This window comes from Globicephala melas, chromosome 19, assembly GCF_963455315.2.
Source record: "Globicephala melas chromosome 19, mGloMel1.2, whole genome shotgun sequence".
NCBI lineage: Eukaryota > Metazoa > Chordata > Mammalia > Artiodactyla > Delphinidae > Globicephala > Globicephala melas.
This window is the reverse complement of record NC_083332.1, coordinates 4,040,223-4,062,001: the sequence shown is the minus strand read 5'-3', so window position 1 is coordinate 4,062,001 and position 21,779 is coordinate 4,040,223. Positions and strand designations below refer to the sequence as shown.

The following is a 21,779-nucleotide window of genomic DNA, read 5'->3' as shown; positions in this document are numbered from 1 at the left end:
ATAGAGACACAAAAGTCACCTAGGTGAATTTCAAAAGCATAATGTCGATGGCAATAAAAAAGGTGACAGAACTGTAATAATGATTCCATATATATGTATAATGTTGTAATAACACACAAAATATTACCATAGATTGACTATTGATAGATGCTTGAGGAGTAAAAGTATGAAAAAAATGCATCGGTATAATATATACTCCTTTGGGTAATGTCCACCTCTTAGGAAGAGAGGAAGGAAAATGGATTGGGAGAGCTAGAATGAAAACACAGCAAAGTGTTAATGGTTTGAAAATAAGGTCAGTGCACATTTCCACTTATATTATTGGGTGTTTTTCTTTATGATAGAATTGTTTCATAATTAAAAACTTTAATAAGGTTATCCAGGGAATTCCCTGGTGGTCCAGTGATTAGGACTCCCTGCTCTCACTGCCGAGGGTCTGGGTTCAATCCCAGGTCGGGGAACTGAGATCCTACAAGCTGCACGGCACGGCCAAAAAGTAAAGAAGTTATCCAGCATATGCTACTGAGTTAAGAATATTTATATATATGTTCCAAATATTTACAGTTCATTCATATATTTTAAGATGGCTTTGAAACCTGATTGAGTGACATAACTTTGGAAGCAAAGCTCATATATTTGTACTTGTATCCATCTATAAGTGGTCAGTACCACTGTCACATACACAAAAAAGCCCAGACTCAGAAAAATCCTTACAATGCTGTATTAACGTGAGTTAAGTTATGGGCACCAAGTGACAAAACCCACATAGATTCTGTAAGTCTAACTTTATTGCAGCCTTTGATTTTAATAATAAGAAAGAAAGAATATAAACAGGAATACGATGGCAGTAAGAAAACCCTTTCATTCATGTCAAAGAGGAAACTGGTCTTGACTTGAGGGCTGCCCAGCACGGCCTGAAAGAATCATGTCCCCAATACTTTTAGCCTTTTAGCTGCTTACCTTGGTGCATGGTAATCTGGAATTAGGAATTAGGAATTTGTTAATTCACAACTGAGTGTCTCCCTTCATGGCTTGTAGTTTTGTGCTCCTTTTTGAAATCTCTGTGTCTGTGGGATGGCTCACCAGAGAGCAATCACGTAGTCTTCTCTGAGGAACCATTTTCTCTTTACATGGTACCGTCCTGAACTCCCTAAGTGAGTATTATGAGTACCACCAGCCCAGAGATACCATACGTATTCTTAGCCCATGTTTTAAGTCGAACCATACAAAGGTTACGCTCCAGTTTTGTGAAAACCCACCCAGTAATTGTTGAGAGGACGGGAAGTGAGAAGGGAAAATATTTTATTATTATGGATAATGAACCAAAGACACAGAGTCACCTGGGCTTTCATAAGTTCCGTCATCTTAATCCATTCTCTCCTTCCCAGGGAAGAAGCTCTTCCTTCAGTTCTATACCTTCAGTGTTGCGTAGTCACACGACCCTGGGGGCTCCACGGTGGGGACAGAAGCTGCCTCAGACAGTGCGTTGGTGTTTAACTTTACATAGATCACTCCCTGGGATTCTTCAGGCTTTCAGGAAAAGAGACGTGCATGTAGAGCTGAGATGCCAAATACGGTAGCCACGAGCCACGCGCGGTGACTTACATTCAAATGAATTTAAATTAAATTAAAAATTGAGGTCCTCCGTCTCACCAGATGCATTTCAGATGTGCAACTGCTCTTAGGTATTATAATGCTCATTAATGTTAAATCACAAATAAGCAGTCTTTTAAGTAGAAAAACTGGATGGATGTAAATTGGTTAATATTTGTTAAATGATGCTTTCCTGCCATCCATCTGACCCTTAAAATTTGCCAGAAACTCCAATAAACCCTTTATGTTTATGACATCACTAGACTCTCACAAGCCTTTTAGATTCCCCTTAGATATGGAAGGAAAGGAAGGGTCCAAATCATGGGGGTTTTGTGATTTGACTCAGACCACACTGGTGATAAATAGTGGACATTGGGAGCTGGAATCCAGCTACTCTGGAATTCAAAGCGTGTGGGGTTTTTTGTTTGTTTGAGATATAATTGACATAACATTGTGCAAGTTTAAGGTGTCCACATGTCGATGTGATACATTGATATATTGCACTGTGGCTATCACATTGCTAACACCTCCATCCTGTCACATAATTATCACTTCTTTTTGTGGTGAGAACAATTATGATTTAGCCTCCTGGCAACTCCAAAGTGTATGATGCAGTGTTGTTGACTGTAATCCCCGTGCTGTGCGTTAGATTCCCACGACTTATTCCTGAACAAGTTGCAAGTTCGTTCCCTTAAATGTCATATCCCCCCCCAGCCCCTCGTAACCACCATTCTAATCTCTTGTTACGAGTTCCATTAAAGTACATGTTTTTAAACTCAATATTAATTGGCCTTATCTATATAACCAGCGTATGAGCTAGACAGACCCGCCTGTGGTGGAAGTGAGCTCTTGGGTTATTCCAAAGGGGAGAACTCACCGATTCAGATGTTCCTTCCAGTTTGGATACACCTGCATGTGAGTAAAAGAAAAAAAAAATCAGTTCTCAGATTGCAAGAGTCAGATCTTCGTCTTTCTAACCCAAGATTCCTTATGGTTTCTTCCCTGATCACTTACCTGCAGCTCCCTGCTCGGGAAGTTTGGAATGGCTGGTTCTGAGAGAGAGAAACATATTAAAGTATGGGATCTGAAGATTTGGGGGAGAAGATAGGGCTACAAGTAGCGGGGCTGGGCATACGAGTCACCGATGGACCAGTGGGGTCTCTGAAGAATGGAGTGGGAGTTAGGGCATGAGATCTGTCAAGTATATCTACCTCTTGGCGGATTCTTCATGTGATGAATCTATTAAAAAAAAAACACAGGGAGGAATTTATCTCCTGAGAGAATCCTTCACTTTACTCCCTTCCTCAGAGTTTTAAACGTGTGCTTCTCTGCACTTACCGTGCCGAGTGCATCTGTAGATGAAGAAGACGGCGATGAAGAGGAGAAGGACACAGAGGCAGCAGAAGGTGGCGACAAAGATGACTTTGGTGTCTGGTGGGAGAAGGGTGGGTTAGAGAGCGAGACTGGCTCCAGAAGCACACTGATCGGCCTTAGCTGAACGGTCTCTAGGAGCCAGACAGCCTGGCTTCAAAACTCGGAGCGACCACCTCAGAGCAGGAATGTCCAATTACGCTTTAGGGAAATTCTTCATCTCCCCGAGCTTTTATTTTCCCATTCAAAGTGAGGATAGCGGGACTTCCCTGGTGGCGCAGTGGTTAGGAATCCGCCTGCCAATGCAGGGGACACAGGTTCGAGCCCTGGTCTGGGAAGATCCCACATGCCGCGGAGCAACTAAGCCCGTGCGCCACAACTACTGAGCCTGCACTCTAGAGCCCGCGAGCCACAACTACTGAGCCCGCGAGCCACAACTGCTGAGCCTGCGAGCCACAACTACTGAGCCCGCACGCCTAGACCTGGTGCTCCACAACCGGAGATGCCACCGCAATGAGAAGCCTGCGCACCGCAACAAAGAGTAGCCCCTCGTGGGGGCAGCCAAAAATAAATAAATAAATAAATTTATACAAAGTGAGGATAGCAATCGTGGCTACTTTACTGGGTGGTAGGGAGATTGACTGGTCAGTACATACAGAGAGGGCTAGCCCAGTGCCTTGCAGATGGGAAACACCCAGTAAATGTTTCATCCCCAGGAATAATATTTATTTACTGTGAGCCACTTAGCATTCACGTGCATTCTTTCTCATCTTTTTGCCACTCGGCTTGCAGGATCTTGGTTCCCCAACCAGCATTTGAACCTGGGCCCTCGGCAGTGAAAGCCCAGAGTCCTAACCACTGGACCGCCAGGGGATTCCCTGTTTTTTATCATCTTGACAATAAGCACGCAAGATAGGTTTACAGTCCCCATTTCGTTCATACGTAAATCAAGTACCAGAAAGTAAATCGAGTTCCCCAAAGTCACACGGACAGGATGGGCTTTGGACTCTGGTATGTCTAACCCTTTTAGGCCAGTCTGCCACGAGGTCAGGATTGTTCTGTGCTGACCACTGGGTGTGGACATTCAAGACAAGCGATATTCTGAACCTGTTCCAGAGAATTCAAAATCTGGTGAGAACCACATTTTCCCAAACTAACTGTGTTGCTATAGAAGTGATGACAAGTCTAACAGCAGACAAACCAAAGTCCAAGAATCATTTTCTAAAGATATTGAAGCAACCTGTGTCCATCGATAGATGAATAGATAAAGAAGGGAATACTACTCACCGTAAAAAAGGATGGAAAATTGCCATTTGCAACAATGTGGATGGACCTAGAGGGTATTATGCTTAGTGAAATAAGTCAGACAGAGAAAGACAAATACCATATGCTTTTACTTATATGTGGAATCTGAAAAACAAGGCAAATGAACAAACAAACCGAAAACAGACTCATAGATACAGAGAGCAAACTGGTGGTTGCCAGAGGAGAGGGGTTGGGGGGAAGGATGAAATAGGTGAAGGGGATTAATAGGTACAAACTCCCAGTCGCAAAATAAATACGTCATGGGGAATGTGATATACACATAAGGAATATAATCAACAGTCTTCTAGTCACTTTGTACGGTGACAGATGGTTACGAGACTTATTGTGGTGACCATTTTGTAATGTATAAAAAATATCGAGTCACTGTGTTGTACACCTGAAATTCATATTGTATGTCAACTCTATTTCAATTAAAAAATACCCCCCGAAAAAGGATGGTGAATAAATCTTAGAGCATTCTAAACAAAAAAGAAAGAGAAGAAGAATTTTCCGTGTGGTGTATATATACAACGGAATGTTATACAGCCAAGAGAAAGAAGGACATCCTGCCGTGTGCAATAATGTGGATGAACCTTGAGGGTATTATGCAAGTGAGATAAGCCAGACAAAGACAGATACTGCATAGTATCTGTCATAAGCTCATAGAAACAGAGAGTAGAATGGTGGTTGCTAGGGGCTTGGGGGCGGGGGAAATGGGGAGAGGTTGGTCAAAGAGTACAAACTGTCCGTTTCAGATGAATAGGGTCTGAGGATCTAACGGACCGCATGAACCCTAGTTTATGGCACTGTATCATATAATGGAAATTTACTAAGAGAGTAGATCTTAAGCATTCTCAACCAAAAAAAAAAAAAAAGTAAATCTATGAGATGAGTTGAGGGGCATGTGAATTAACTCTATGGGGAGAATCTTTCTACAACGTACACATGTATCAAATCATCAGCGTGTTGTACACTTTCAATATCTTACTGCTTTATTGGTCAATTATACCTCCAGGAAACGGTGGGAAAGGAGGTGGGGGAAAAGGAGGTAAGAATACCTCACTTGGGACTTCCCTGGAGGTCCAGTGGTGAAGGCTCTGCGCTCCCACTGCAGGGGGCTCGGGTTTGACCCCTGGTTGGGGAAGATCCCACATGCCTTCTGGCATGCCCCCACCCTCCAAAAAATACCACGAATACCTCACTTGAAGAGAGAGGTGGTGATGAAAAATACTGGCTCTAAAGCATTCAGTCTAGAATCTGACTCAATGTGTAAGATAATGAGATCGCAGTGATCATGATTATATTCTCACCCAATATTCTACCCACACCCATCTCCGTCTGTAACAGATGCTGTCAACGTTCCTCCACCCGTGTTCCCCCAGATTCCTTTGCCATTTTGATGCATGCTAGATCATGGCTTTTTCCCCTTTCCAGCGTGAGCACTTTGATGTCTTCGTTGGGGGGTTGCCTGGAAGGATGCCTTGGGATTTATGTGGCCCAGAGCACCCCTTTACCAACTGCTGCCATTTGTGGGAGCAGTGCATCCCCATGGACATGTAAAAATGGGACAGGAACAGCTGTTCCTGGATGGAGGCATAGAAACATCTGCCTTGCCTTATGCTTTCAATCCTCCCCTTGACTACCCTACAGTTTCTCTCACATAGCAGTTCCCTAGAAAGGAGAAGTAAATTATTGCAAAACTGTCCACCGCCCACTAAACTGGGTTTACCCTGAGATGTCCACATATCCTGGTTAGACTTTGCATCACTATTTACGAATTACAAAGATAAATTTGCAGAAGGTCTATGCTATTGGTCTAAGGCATCTGACAGAGCAAAGGGATACAGCTTGACACAGGGCATAAATGAAGTCACAGGCACCAGAAAGAAAGCCCGGATTTGTGGCAAAGTTAGGTGATGACATTGATCATTGGTCTCTGCACAGAACTGGAGTAGAGGGTCCCTTTGAAGGCATGTGTGTACAGGCTGGGGACAGCATATCTGTGTTTACAGATATTTTACTCTGTTTAGAATTGTGGTGGTGTAAATGTGAACTCTGGGACTTCCCTTGTGGCATAGTGGTTAAGAATCCACCTGCCAATTCAGGGGACATGGGTTCGAGCCCTGGTCTGGAAAGATCCCCCATGTCGTGGAGCAACTAAGCCCGTGTGCCACAACTACTGAGCCCCCACGCCTAGAGCCTGTGCTCCACAACAAGAGAAGCCCGCGCACCACAGTGAAGAGTAGCCCCTGCTTGCCTCAACTAGAGAAAGCCTGCATGCAGCAGCAAAGACCCAATGCAGCCAAAAATAAATAAATTTAAAAAAAAAGTGAACTCTGAAAGTACTTTTTTTTTTTTTTTTTTTGCGGTACGCGGGCCTCTCACTGTTGTGGCCTCTCCCGTTGCAGAGCACAGGCTCCGGACGCGCAGGCTCAGCGGCCATGGCTCACGGGCCCAGCCGCTCCACGGCATGTGGGATCCTCCCGGACCGGGGCACGAACCCGTGTCCCCTGCATCGGCAGGCGGACTCTCAACCACTGTGCCACCAGGGAAGCCCCATATGATGGAATATTATTCAGCCAATGAAAAGGAATGAAGTACTGATACATGCTACAACATAGATGAACCTTGAAGACATTATGCTAAGTGAAAGAAGCCAGGCTCGAAAGACCACACATTTTGTGAATGCATGTACATGAAATGTCCAGAAAAGGCAAAACCGTAGAGTCAGAAAGCAGATTAATGGTTGGCAGGGCCTGTCAGGAGAGGGGGGATGAAGAGTGACTGCTTAATGGGACTTCATTTGGGGAATGATAGTGGTGATGACTGCACCACCTTGTGAATATACCAAATGTCACTGCCTTGTCCACTTTAAAAGGGTGAATTTATGGAATGGGAGTGATATATCATTAAAATAAAGAAAGAAAATAAATGATAGAAGAGCTAAAAATAGGAAAGCTTTGACTTTCCCTCTCACTTCTGATACTTCCAAGTTCTTTGACTCTACTGGATAGAGTAGCAGTCATTTTGGATGGTGCTGCAGTCATTTTCCCAAGCCTGTTAATACTGAATAAAAACATTTTCAAAGAGGAAATACAGTGGAGGATATCTTTTTTTTTCTCTTTTTTCTTGGCCGCGCCGGGGATGTGTGGGGTGGGGTGGCATGTGGGATCTTAGTTCCCCTACCAGGGATCCAACCCATGATCCCTGCAGTAGAAGCAGAGAACCCTAACCACTGGACCACCAGGGAAGTCCCGAGGATATCTTTTAAAAAAAATTCTATTATACTAATGGCAACCTTGAACAATTTTGGCTCATTGGAGTAGTTTACAGGAAGGTTATGAGTTGCTGAAAGAAAAAACCATTAAGCATCTATGTCAATTCCCCTGTGGTCCCCATGGTTAGGACTCCTTGCTCCCACTGCCAGGGGCCCAGGTTTGATCCCTGGTCAGGGAGCTAAGATCCCACAAGCCGCAGGGCATGGCAAAAATAAATCCTTTTATGGATAAGCCCATTTCAGTCTAAACCTGAAGAAAGCCCTAGTTTTTACAAATCTCTGAGGGTAGAATCCTAGTCAATTCTTCACGGAAAAGCAATATCAGAAAAAAAATCTAATATTCACCATTTTTTGAGAACTTTAAAGTTTTAACAAGTCTTTGATCATATATATTCCCAAAGTACCTGGACTCCACAGGTTCCAGTCCCATTCCCCAAACCAGTCACACAAACTCACCCTCATTCTTCACGAAGCTCCACTGTAGTTTTTCATTATGTAAAATGGCAGATTATATACCTTGTGCTGTTTTTTTCACCAGTGTTTTCAGAACCTGGGAGTGCCTTAGAGAGCATCTTCCCAACATGGAGAGAGGGAGCATTAAGATTCTCCTTGTGCCTTTTAATCAGAAGGGGATCCTCTGCCTCATGAGGTGGATACAACTGGGAAAAACAGGTCCTCTCTAATTATATTACCTGTTTTTGCAGGGTCAAGTCCACTTTGATCATCTTTATCTAGAAAACAGGATGCAAGAAAAGGAATCACAATGTTTATATGGGAACCTTGGGGACGTAAATCCTCAAGTTCTGTCTATGGACTCCATGCCTTCTTTGGGGAGCAGGGAAGAGAATGTCTTTTCCATTCTCCAGGTGCTCACTAGGTTCCCAAACCAGGGCCAGAGCACTAGACTACTCTTCTTAATACTGCTGAAGTTTGCTATTATTTTAAGAACAAAAATATTTATGAATGACACTACTTCCAATCCTAACCCCACCTTCCAATCCTATCCCAGGAAAGAGCACCAACAGTTTTCAAGTATTTTCTCCCATTTGGTAGGTTGCCTTTTCATTTCATTGATTGTTTCTTTTGCTGTGCAGAAGCTTTTTTAGTTTGATGTAGTCCCACTTATTTATTTTTGCTTTTGTTTCTTGTACGTTTGGTGTCATATCCAAAAAAATTGTTGCCAAGAACAGTGTCAAGGATCTTCTTCCCTTTGTGTTCTTCTAGGAGTTTTATTGTTTGTAGTCTTATGTTTAAGTCTTTTATCCATTTCAAGTTAAATTTTTGTAAGTGGTTGAAGGTAGAGGTCCCATTTCATTCTTGTGCAAGTGGTTGTCTAGTTTTTCCAACACAATTTATTGAAGAGACTATCTTTTCCCCACTGAGCATTCTTGGCTTCCCTGTCAAATTTAGTTGATTGTATATACAAGGGTTTATTTCTGGGTTCCCAGTTCTGTTCCATTGATCTGTGTGTCTATTTTTATTCCAGGATCATACTGTTTTGATTACTATAGCTTTGCAGTATAGTTTGAGATCAAGAAGTGTGATGCCTATGGCTTTGTTCTTCTTTCTCAGGATTGTTTTGGCTATTTGGAGTCTTTTGTGGTTACCTACAAATTTTAGGATCGTTTGTTCTATTTCTGTGAAAAATGCCATTGGAATTTTGATAAAGATTTGCATCAAATCTATGTAAGGTTTTGGGTAATATGGACAGTTTAACAATATTAATTCTTCTGATCTGTGAACATGGGATAGCTTTCCATTTCCATTGTCTTCTTCAATTTCTTTCATCTGAGTCCTGTAGTTTTCAGTGTACAGATCTTTCACCTCCTTGGTTATATTTATTCCTAAGTATTGATATTTTATTGGTTCTGATGCTATCATGAATAAGATTTTTCCTTTATTCTTTTCAAGATATTGTGTTGTTAGTATATAGAAACAGAACTTATTTTTGTGTGTTGATTTTATATCCTGCAACTTTACTGAATTTGTTGATTAGTTTAATAGTTTTGGGTTGAGTCTTTAGGGTTTTCTATATATAAGATCATATCATCTGCAGATGAAGACAATTTTTCTTCTTCCGTTCCAATTTGGGTGCTTTTTTTTTTTTTTTTTTTGTCTTGTCTGATTGCTCTAGCTAGGACTTCCAGTATTATGTTGAATTGAAGTGGTGAGAGTGTGTATCCTTGTTCCTGATATTAGAGGAAAAGCTTTCAACATTTCATCATTGAGTATGACCTTGGTTGTGGGCCTGTTGTATTGGCCTTTATTGTGTTGAAGTTTGTTCCTTCTACACCCAGTTTATTAAGAGTTTTTATCTTGATGTTGTACTTTGTCAAAGGTTTTTCCTGCATCTATTGAGATAATCGTATGATTTTTATCCTTCTTTCTATTAACGTATGTATCACATTTATTGATTTGTCTATGTTAAACCATCCTTGCATTCCAGGGATAAATCTTGCTTAATCATGGTATATGAGGTTTTAATGCACTTTTTAAAAAATTAATTAATTAATTTTTTGCTGTGTTGGGTCTTCGTTTCTCTGCGAGGGCTTTCTCTAGTTGTGGCAAGCGGGGGCCACTCTTCATCGCGGTGCGCGGGCCTCTCACTATCGCGGCCTCTCTTGTTGCGGAGCACAGGCTCCAGACGCGCAGGCTCAGTACTTGTGGCTCACGGGCCTAGTTGCTCCGCGGCATGTGGGATCCTCCCAGACCAGGGCTCGAACCCGTGTCCCCTGCATTAGCAGGCAGATTCTCAACCACTGCGCCACCAGGGAAGCCCTTAATGCACTTTAAAAATTGGTTTGCTAACATTTTTGCGTCTATATTCTTCAGGGATATTGGTCTGTAGTTTTCTCTTCTTTTAGTGTCCTTATCTGGTTTCGATATCAAGGTAATGCAGGCCTTGTAAAATGAGCATGGGAGTGTTCCTTCCTCTGCAATTTTTTGGAAGAGTTTGGGAATGATTGGTGTTATTTCCTCTTTAAATGTTTGGTAGAATTCACCAGTGAAACTATCTGGTCCTGGGCTTTTCTTCATTGGGAGGTTTTTGATTACTGATTCAATCTGTTTGTCCATTATTGGTCTGTTCCAGTTTTCTATTTCTTCATTATTCAGTCTTGGTTTGTAAACCTCACAAATGTTCTCTCGTCCATAGGTAACTACCCATGTCCATGTTCTCCCAGACCATGATCAAGAGGGGCTGGAACCAGGTCACAGTCTCCTGCAGGTTCCACAGCTGGTACTGAGGTGTGTCTGCCTATTACCCAATGCACACGTGGGTGAGATTCCTCCTGGTATATGGTGCTGGGTCCCACAACTCCCATAGAGGCACTTTTGTTCATGGATGGATGCTATATTTTTGTTGTTGAAATGGAGAGACAAAAACAAGGGATGCCTTATGCTGCCATGATGCTCAGTTTGGTCTTTTCCTACTTTCTCAACTTGTAAGCATTCTGAGAGCCCCAGTTTCATCAGAGTAAAGAATACTACATTCCATTCTGTTGTGAGGAATCAGACGGAAGAGTGTCATACTGTGACCTGGAGTCATCTCAGGGCCTATGTTGACTGAGAGGGAAGGTTTTAGGACTGATCCTGAAGAAGACAAGGCAATGGGGGTGAAGGGAAGGACCAGGGTTTCCCCTTTTCCACTGCACCTGGGGGCATTCTCACCCATCTCTCTGTATTAACCATGTCTTTTATTTTCTACATTTGATGCTGTGACATCTTGGGACCTTGCTGACCCTAGAGGGATTCTCCTCCCATGGTTATCCAATTTCTAGGGATAGGAAAAAACTTTCCCTCAAGCACACCTCTCAAATGCAAACCAGTCTATCCAGAGCCCACACTTCCAGCCACATCCCTTATTGTTCTCTTATACTCAGGGACACTTCCTCTGCCCTAATCACCCCAGGCCCAGGTCCCAGACAACCAGGGACAGCCTCTATACCCCAGATCCAATCCTCAGACTGTTATTTCCCACAGAAACCACAGTAAAGGCTCTTGCCAACACTCCTCCCCTTGTCTCTATGTCCTGACTGGGTGCTTCCCCATGTGGTCCTGCACGGCGTGGCATGACATGTCCCCTTTTCTTAGGAACTGTTAACAAACTATCTTTTCAATGACCATCGTATCCTTATCTTTGGCCTTACTGTACCTCAAAGTTTCTATTAATACCTTGTTAAAAAGCAAACCACAGGGCTTCCCTGGTGGCGCAGTGGTTGAGAGTCCACCTGCCAATGCAGGGGACGCGGGTTCATGCCCCGGTCCGGGAAGATCCCACATGCCGCGGAGCGGCTGGGCCCGTGAGCCATGGCCGCTGAGCCTGCGCGTCCGGAGCCTGTGCTCCACAACAGGAGAGGCCACAACAGTGAGAGGCCCGCGTACCGCAAAAAAAAAAAAGCAAACCACAGGCCCAAAATGGAATCATTTATGTAGACCATGATGGGGCTCACTACCTAACCTAACTGAAGCTTCAAACCCGCATCCCTCCCACCCCGCCCCCCAAAATGTTGTCTTAGGTGGTCAGTCGGGAATTTTCTGGTCACACCAATGAGGTCATCACAGGGGCCTCCTCCATCCCCAGAGGACCATGAGGTAATCTGCCACATAGATCCCTTCTGTACTCCATAGGTAGGTTAACCTAAAAACGAAATGATCTTTTTTATTTATGACTTCTTTGTCTGGTTTTAAAAAACCTCTCCTTTTCTGTAGCCCTGTGGAACTCCTCTCTACTTGCTAGAAGGGATGCTTCCTCCTTCATGAATTATTTGAGAAAGCCAATTAGATCTTTAAAATGTACTCAGTTGAATTTTGTTTTTTTAACAAACTCTATTCTAAAACACTCGCCCACGTTCACATCCTTGAGACCCACTCAGAATCCCGGATAAGAGCCTTATTCTCACACTGAGTTCCCATTTCTCTACAGCCACTGTCTTGTAGGTACAAAAGTACTGTCCAGCATCCTTAGGCTTCAGGTCAGTGAGGAGGAATTTAGTATCCTGTCCTGTTGAGTTGCATTCTTGCTTGTACCCAGAGTCCTGCAACTTCCCCAGCACGAATGTCACATTCTGGACGTCAGACTGGCACTTGAGGGTCACATTGCTGCTGTGTTCAACCTCTGAGCTGGGCAAGGCATGGAGGAGGGATTTGGAAAATTTCTCTGGAAAGAATTTGGAGTTAGTTTGACTCTTCATCTTGGTGACCACCAAAACCCTCCTAGAATTCAGAGGATGAAAGGGAAAAGGTCATGAAACTTGGGGCACAGGAACAGAGTCTAAGTGGGAGACAACTTACCATGAGTTTTCTTATCTTCATTGCCCAGACAAAGCCCTGGAAGAGAAACTCTCATGAGAGATGAATTATATGTTTGTCTTTTTTTTTTTAATTGAAGTAGAGTTTCGATTTACAATGTTGTGTTAGTTTCAGGTGTACAGCAAAGTGATTCAGTTATATAATATTCTTTTTCAGATTCTTTTCCCTTGTAGGTCATTACAAAATATTGAGTATAGTTCTCTGTGCTATATAATAGGTCCTTGTTGGTTATCTATTTTGTACATAGTAGTGTGTATATGTTAATCCCAAACTCCTAATTTATCCCTCCCCGCCCTTTCCCCTTTGGTAACCATAAGTTTTTTTTCTATGTCTGTAATTCTATTTCTTTTCTTTCTTTCTTTTCTTTTTTTTTTTTGCGGTACGCGGGTCTCTCACTGCTGTGGCCTCTCCCGTTGCGGAGCACAGGCTCCAGATGCGCAGGCTCAGCGGCCATGGCTCACGGGCCCAGCTGCTCCGCGGCATGTGGGATCCTCCCAGACCAGGGCACGAACCCGTGTCCCCTGCATCGGCAGGCGGACTCTCAACCACTGCGCCACCAGGGAAGCCCCTATTTCTGTTTTGTAGATAATTTCTTTCATATCTTTTTTTAGATTCCATATATAAGTGATATCATATGATATTTGTCTTTCTCTGACTTACTTCACTAAGTATGATAATCTCTCTATGCTTGTCTTTGAGTAAAAATCAGGCAGAGACTGTGTGACTCATCTGTTAAAGATCTGCCTTATTCCTTGCAGGTGCTTCCCTGGGTTTATTTTTTCACCTTTTACTTTTGTCCCATTGTTTGTCATTCGGAAGTTATGTTTACAACGGTGATCGTTGTGTAACGTATAAAAATACCGAGTCACTATGTTGTACACCTGAAACTAATACAACATTGTAAGTCAATTATACCTCAATTAAAAATAAATAAGTACATAAAAGTTATTTCCCAGGCACCATCTCAAAAAATAAAATAATGTTATGTTTATGTAAAAAATGCCAGCAACTTTTTCTGATATATTGCATTCCTTTCGTAATTAGTCCTTCTTCTTCCATCCGGAAATCACTGAACATTTACCTACATTTTCTGTGACTGCAATTTTTATGCTTTCCACTTAAAGAATGCAACAGTTGTTTACTGTGGAGTGTCCATGTGGGTTTCCACCCACATTCAAACAGGGAGGATTTGCTCTCCACGACGGGGTCGTTCTTTTCACCAAGAATTGAAGATGTTTTCTGGTCCCAGATGCTCCCCGCACTTGCAGCTTTGATCCTTACGTACTTTAGCCCCTACCTCTTCTGTGCTCTATTCTTTATATTTCATTCTGGGATGGGGACGTTAACCCACGGATGGAAATAAGGGACCCCAGTCCCATATTGTGGGGGAAATGGATGCCAGTCTCAGGCCTCTGTTAATGGGTGAAGCTAGAATTTCTGTAGACATGAGAGTGACTCAGGACATCTGGCCCTTGTTTCCACTCAGGGATGGACTCAAAACACAAGCCCCCAAGCTTCACCAGGGAGCAGGGAGGTGGGGGAGTGACAGTGGACCGAGGCTGCATTAGCAGTGAGAATGGTACACTGACTGGTAGGAAATCAGTTTCTGGGTGGTCAAGGGGGTCCCAGGTCTCATGGTCTCTTTTTAGGCCCTCCGCGTATTCTGCTTTTAGTCTCACGTCACCTCAGCTGTGTTATCAGCCAGTCTTCTGCTCAAAGGGTGGTTCCTATTCTTCCTTTTTTATTTTTAATAAGCACACAATTGCCTTAGGTTCACTTTACATCAAGAAACCCTACTAAGGAGTAGGTAAACATTGGGAGAGGGGTTCTCTGTTTTTGACAAATAAAACTGTAATGTATTCAGAGTGTACAACGTGATGATTTGATGTATGTATACATTGTAAAATGATCACCATATTGAAGCTAGTTAACACATCTCTCACCTCAGAAAATTACCTTTTCTGTGTGTGTGAGAATGTTTATGATCCATTCTCTGAGCCAATTTCGATATTATTAACTATAGTCACTGTGCTGTTCATTAGATCCTCAGAACCTATTTTTTTCTTTAATTTATTTTTGTCTGTGTTGGGTCTTTGTTGCTGGCTTTCTCTAGTTGCGGCAAGCGGGGGCTACTCTTTATTGTGGTGCATGGGCTTCTCATTGCGGTGGCTTCTCTTGTTGTGGAGCACAGGCTCGAGGTGCATGGGCTCAGTAGTTGTGGCCCATGGGCTCTAGAGTGCGCGGGCTTCAGTAGTTGTGGCACATGGGCTTAGTTGCTCCATGGCATGTGGGATATTCCCGGACCAGGGATCGAACCCGTGTCCCCTGCATTGGCAGGCGGATTCTCAACCACTGCGCCACCAGGGAAGCCCTTATTTCTTTCTTAATAAAGGACCACAGTTGACTTAGGCAGAGAACTGGCTGCAATGAAGACACTCGTTACTGAGGGGAAGAGACCCACTGGCATGTAGGGTAGCTTGAAAAAGCAAAGAATAAAGGGATAGCTCCTTGGAGTTTAGTAGAATTCTGAGGTCGGGAGCAGTGGGCAACATAAGTAAGCACACTTCACTGGAAATAATTACAATAAATAGCTACCAATCGGCGAGTATTTATCATTTGGTAGTCTCTTTACATACGTCAGCCATTTACATACTTACGTTATTTAGCAGGTCCTTCACAGATAACTGTCTCCTACCATACAGCCACCCTCTCTGCCTGACTCAGCCACGCATCACACATTTAACATTTAGTATGGTCTTCACATACACCACATGGAGAGCTGTACGATTTCCATGCTAGAAAGGGAGGAGTGGGTGACACTAGAAACCATAGCTCTCTAGAGAAGGGGAAAATTACTATGATGTTGTGACTTATAACAAGAAACATAGGGACTTCCCTGGTGGTCCAGTGATAAAGAATCTGCCTTCCAATGCAGGGGACGCGGGTTCGATCCCTGGTCGGGGAACTAAGATCCCGCGTGGTGCAGGCAACATTCCGGCAACCTGGAGCCCGCGCGCCACAACTAGAGAGAGAAAACCCGCACGCCACAACTAGAGAGAAGCCCGCGCGCCTCAACGAATGATCCCACATGCCTCAATGAATATCCCGCCTGCCGCAACTAAGACCCGACACAGCCAAAAACAGAAACAAAACAAAACAAAAAATGAAAGAAAAAGAAACATGTATTGGGTCTTTGTCCCTGGTCCTGGCACAGAGCTCCTAAAACCCTTGGAATTCCCTAAGTGTTGAGAGATGTAAAGGTGTCTTTTCCTATGTTAATGTAACTTTTGGAAAGTCTCTCTGTAACCTAAGGATGGGGACGCTGGTTACCACAGAAACAACCACGTGATTGAAGGGTTGGAACTGTCAGTCTCACCCTCCCCCACCCCCTGACCTCTGGGGAGGTCATCAATTGCCAAGGATTTAATCAATCATGCCTATGTAGTGAAGCCTTCATAAAAACCCAAAAGGATGGGGTTCAGAGAGCTTCTTTGTTGGACATGTGGAGATTTTTTGAGTGTGACGCGCTCAGAAGGTCTTTCCTCATACCTTGCCCTGTGCATCTCTTCCATCTGGCCATTCCTGAGTTCAATTCTTCTACAGTAAATCAGTAATCTAGTGAGTCAAATGTTTCTCTGAGTTCTGTGTTCTAGCAAATTTGAGTTCTAGCAAATTAATGGAACCCAAGGAGGGGGTTTTTGGAACCTTCAATCTATAGCCAGTTGGACAGAAACACAGGTGGCCACCAGGGCTTCTGACTAGCATCTTAAGTGGGAGGGAGGCCGTCTTTTAGGACAGAGCCCTTAATCTGTGGGATTGGACAGTATCTCCAGGTAGATAGTGTCACAATGGAGTCGAATTGTGGGACACCCAGCTGGTGTCAGAGAGTTGCTCGGTCCTTGGGGAGACAAAGCCCACAACACACACACACACTGGAATTGGATGCAGAATCCTAACTGAATTCTGAGAAATAAAATATTGCCTGCCATATCAGTAAACAAAGGATGTCACAGTCATCAGCGATGAGAGCCCCCAGTGAGCTGGTGAGCCCTGAGGGAACTCAGGAAGGAAACAAAGAATACCCGCCATCTAGCAGCCATCAGACTGCAGCCACTCCCCGCGGTGAGCCCTGAGGGAACTCAGGAAGGAAACAAAGGATACCCGCCATCTAGCAGCCATCAGACTGCAGCCAGTCCCCACGGTGAGCCCTGAGGGAACTCAGGAAGGAAACAAAGGGTACCCGCCGGGCTTCCCTGGTGGCGCAGTGGTTGAGAGTCCGCCTGCCGGTGCAGGGAACACGGGTTCGTGCCGGTCGGGGAAGATCCCACGTGCCGCGGAGCGCCTGGGCCCGTGAGCCATGGCCGCTGAGCCTGCGCGTCCGGAGCCTGTGCTCCGCAACGGGAGAGGCCACAACAGTGAGAGGCCCGCGTACCGCAAAAAAAAAAAAAAGAATACCCGCCATCTAGCAGCCATCAGACTGCAGCCAGTCCCCACGGTGAGCCCTGAGGGAACTCAGGATGAGAAAACGCAGGATACTGACCCCAGATAGCCGAGGTGTGTGTCAAAGGAATGGTTTCAGTAAGCCTAGTCTCTTGCATCTTCCCATATACAGAAAGGCGCTAAATGCCTTAACTTGAGATATCTGGTTTTCTTTCATTAACAATAATCTTTTGACATTCAAAGTATCTGCCCTTTGTTGCAAAACTCCTATATATCCTGCAGGGTTACTTGAGATGCTGTCTCCTGGGCTTGAAGTCCTAAGAATATCCACCGAATGAAACGTAACTCTCAACTTCTAAGTTGTGCGATTCATTTTTCGGTCGACAGTTCACATGAGGTCATGCTGGAGTAGGCGGGGAGCCTAACCCAGCAGGAGACAGAACACAGGGAGGGAGGATGGCCACGTGACCGTGTGAGGCTTTGTAGTAATGCGTCTACACACCAAGGGATGCCAAGGGTTGCCAGCCATCTCCCAACCAGAATCGAGGAGAGAGGCATGGAATAGACTCTCCCTCAGAGCACCCCCCCCCCAGAAGGAATCAACCCGGCTGACACCTGGATTTTGGACGTCTGGCCTCCAGAACGGTGGGAGAATAGATGTCTCTTGTTTTAAGCCGCCCGATTTGCGGTGATTCGTTACGGCAGCCCCAGGAAATAAAGGTGAGGAGGACGAGGTCGGTGACCGCCCCGTTTATTCTGCCCTGCAGCTGGAGGTTTGGGGTATGGTGACCGGCCTCTCACGCTCAAATGTGTGCGTGGGAGAAGCATGACCTCAAAGGGAAGGGCTGAACCCAGAAGAAGGAAGAAGGAACTAGGGCAGATGTTGAGTCCTAATGTCCTCCACACCACCCCTTCCCCCACCCCACCCCACTCACGCAGGAGGAACTAGCGACTCAGTCTTGTGGGACTCCTGTTTCAAATTCTGGGGCTCCCGTGAGACCAAGCCAAGATTCTATTCCAGGTCTTCCATCCTAGAAGCTGAGGTCTGTTTGATCACCTTATGTTCCAGTTAAGGATGATTGAAATCAGGCTAAGGATGGGGCTGGTCAGAAAATGTTCTTCGTATCCACTGTTCGCTGCCTTAGGGTCACAGGGGAGAGCAAATCTGACTCCACATTGGATCTGTTTCTTTTCCTTTAACCTTTGTATTCTATTGCTTTTGCTACAAGTTAACCACTAAAGGGATGTTGCCTATACACTGAAAGTAGACATAATGGCCTATTTCTAGGAACCTTGGCTCCCATGCCTGAGCCTTAAGCTAAAATACCTTTGTTCAGCTCACAGGAAACATCCTGGCCAGACCCACCAGTGAATGGCTGCAGGAAAGAAGAAGTTAATGTACCCTCTCCGAAGTCCCGTGGGAACAGGAAATATTTGTAACAACTTGTTGCTTTTTTTTTACTTTACCTCCTCACCTCTCCCTCTTGGTTCTAGAAAAGAAACTCGCATCCAGACCCCCGGCAAGATGGTTTTTTGGGGACACTAGTCCACCATCTTCTTGGTCTGCTGGCACTATTCCTTGCCCCAACAACTTGTCTCTCTTGAATTATTGGTCCGTCATGCTGCACGCAGTACAAGTTTGGACTCGGTAACAGTAGGTCTTTTCTGTATTCCTCGTTCATAACCAAACTCACAGCTTTTCACACCCTGTAGACCCTGCCCTCCTATATGCCAGTGGAACATTCAAGGCGAGACGGTGGTATGTAGATGGTACACACGTGGAGGTCCCATCGGAGCTGTGCATATCTCAGCCAATTAAACCAAGGGTATTACCACACGTCTCTGCACCTCTGCTCCCTCATCCCTTTTGTGTGAGCACCAAAACGAGAGCATGTGGGTACCACAGCCAGTACATTGTACCCAACACACAGAAGCCATAATTTCTGTACTTGTCACATCCCCCGTGTTAACCCCCACTCCACCGTGAATGTTCTCACCCATCCAAACCCATCTGTCCCCGTCCTGGAGACTCACCGAGGTGAAGCAGGGACAGGAATTCTGTGATCATAGCGTCCCTTCTGCCCGGACCAAGATGCCGTGTTCAGTCTTACAGTTCAAAGGAAGAAACTGCACTGGGCAATTGCAACTCCCTCTTGCTCTCTCTGTCCAGAGGAGGTGGGGCGAGAGGTTTTGCTCTGACACTTTGCTTCTCCACTACTTGGTGTACAGCTTCCTTCTCACAACTGACTCAGGAAACCAGAAGTCACCAATGATAACATCTTCCTCCACCCACCCTGAGATCTCTCCTGTCTCATCTGAAGTCCTGCCCAAGATATTTTCTTTAAAAATAATTTGTCTTTTCAATAGTCTTATTTTTATTTTTTTAATATTTACTTATTTATGGCTGCGTTTGGTCTTCGTTGCTGCATGTGGGTTTCCTCTAGTTGGGATGAGCAGGGGCTACTCTTCATTGTGGTGCGTGGGCTTCTTATTGTGGTGGCTTCTCTTGTTGCGGAGCATGGGCTCTAGGCATGCAGGCTTCAGGAGTTGTGGCACGCTGGCTCAGGAGTTGTGGCTCAAGGGCTCTAGAGAGCAGGCTCGGTAGTTATTTAAAATGTGTTAATTTCTGCTGTACAACAAATAGAATCGGCTGTACGTATACATATATCCCCATATCCTCTCCCTCTTGTGCCTCCTTCCCACCCTCCATATCCCACCCCTCTATGTCGTCACAACGCACCGAGCTGATCTCCCTGTGCTATGTGGTGGCTTCCCACTAGCCATCCATTTTACATTGGTAGTGTATATATGTCAATGCTACTCTCTCACTTCATCCCAGCTTCCCCTTCCCCCCTGTGTCCTCAAGTCCATTCTCTACGTCTGCATCTTTATTCCTGCCCTGCCACTAGGTTCATCAGTACTGCTTTTTTAGATTCCATATATATGCGTTAGCATATGGTATTTGCTTTTCTCTTTCTGACTTACTTCACTCTGTATGACTTACTCTAAGTCCATCCACATCACTACAAATAACTCAATTTCATTCCTCTTTATGGCTGAGTAATATTCCATTGTATAAATGTGCCACATCTTCTTTATCCATTCATCTGTTGATGGACACTTAGGTTGCTTCCATGTCCTGGCTATTGTAAATAGAGCTGCAAAGAACATTGTGGTACATGACTGTTTTTGAATTATGGTTTTCTCAGGGTATATGCCCAGTAGTGGGATTGCTGGGTCATATGCTAGTTCTATAAATAGTTTTTTAAGGAACCTCCATTCTGTTCTCCATAGTGGCTGTATCAATTTACATTCCCACCAACAGTGCAGGAGGGTTCCCTTTTCTCCACACCCTCTCCAGGATTTATTGTTTCTAGATTTTTTGATGATGGCCATTCTGACCAGTGTGAGGTGATACCTCATTGTGGTTTTGATTTGCATGTCTCTGATAATTAGTGATGGTGAGCATCTTCATGTTTTTGTTGGCAATCTGAATGTCTTCTTTGGAGAAATGTCTATTTAGGTCTTCTGCCCATTTTTGGATTGGGTTGTTTGGGTTTTTTTGATATTGAGCTGCATGAACTACTTGTACATTTTGGAGATTAATCCTTTGTCAGTTTCTTCGTTTGCAAATATTTTCTCCCATTCTGAGTGTTGTCTTTTTGTCTCAATTTTGGTTTCCTTTGCTGTGCAAAAGCTTTTAAGTTTCATTAGGTCCCATTAGTTTATTTTTTTAATTTCCGTTTCTCTAGGAGGTGGGTCAAAAAGGATCTTGCTGTGATTCATGTCATAGAGTGTTCTGCCTATGTTTTCCTCTAAGAGTTTTATAGTATCTGGCCTTACCTTTAGGTCTTTAATCCATTTTGAGTTTATATTTGTGTGTGGTGTTAGGGAGTGTTCTAATTTCATTCTTTTACATGCAGTTGTCCAGTTTTCCCAGCACCACTTATTGAAGAGGTTGTCTTTTCTCCATTGTATATTCTTGCCTCGTTTGTCAAAGATAAGGTGACCATATGTGTGTCGGTTTATCTCTGGGCTTTCTATCCTGTTTCATTGATCTATATTTCTGTTTTTGTGCCAGTACCATACTGCCTTGATTACTGTAGCTTTGTAATATAGTCTGAAGCCAGGGAGCCTGAGTCCTCCAGCTCCGTTTTTCTTTCTCAAGATTGCTTTGGCTATTCAGGATCTTTTGTGTTTCCCTACAGATTGCAAAATTTCTTGTTCTAGTTCTGTGGAAAATGCCATTGGTAATTTGATAGCGATTGCATTGAACCTGTAGATTGCTTTGGGTAGAATAGTCATTTTCAGAATATTGATTCTTCCAATCCAAGAGCATGGTGTATCTATCGATCTGTTTATGTCATCTTTGATTTCTTTCATTGGTGTTTTATAGTTTTCTGAGTACAGGTCCTTTACTTCCTTAGGTAGGTTTATTCCTAGGTATTTTATTCTTTTTGTTGCGATGGTAAATCGGATTGTT

The 21,779-nt window shown here is 44.1% G+C and overlaps 1 protein-coding gene across 2 annotated transcripts; it reads right to left on the bottom strand.

Annotated features, from left to right (window-relative positions):
* Positions 1–1,297: 1,297 nt before the first annotated feature.
* On the bottom strand, positions 1,298–19,518 carry VSTM1 (V-set and transmembrane domain containing 1). 2 transcript variants are annotated; one of them, XM_070044382.1, is made up of 8 exons: positions 19,331–19,518; positions 12,839–12,874; positions 8,239–8,277; positions 2,932–3,024; positions 2,805–2,832; positions 2,608–2,645; positions 2,471–2,502; positions 1,298–1,530 (listed from the first exon to the last, which is right to left on the bottom strand). In XM_070044382.1, the coding sequence occupies exons 1-8, from the start codon at positions 19,362–19,364 to the stop codon at positions 1,411–1,413; spliced, it is 420 nt and encodes a 139-aa protein (XP_069900483.1). In that variant the 5' UTR covers positions 19,365–19,518; the 3' UTR covers positions 1,298–1,410. The 2 variants fall into 2 exon arrangements, with proteins under 2 accessions (XP_069900483.1, XP_069900484.1); XM_070044383.1 differs by lacking the exons at positions 8,239–8,277; positions 12,839–12,874.
* Between the last annotated feature and the right edge of the window lie 2,261 nt (positions 19,519–21,779).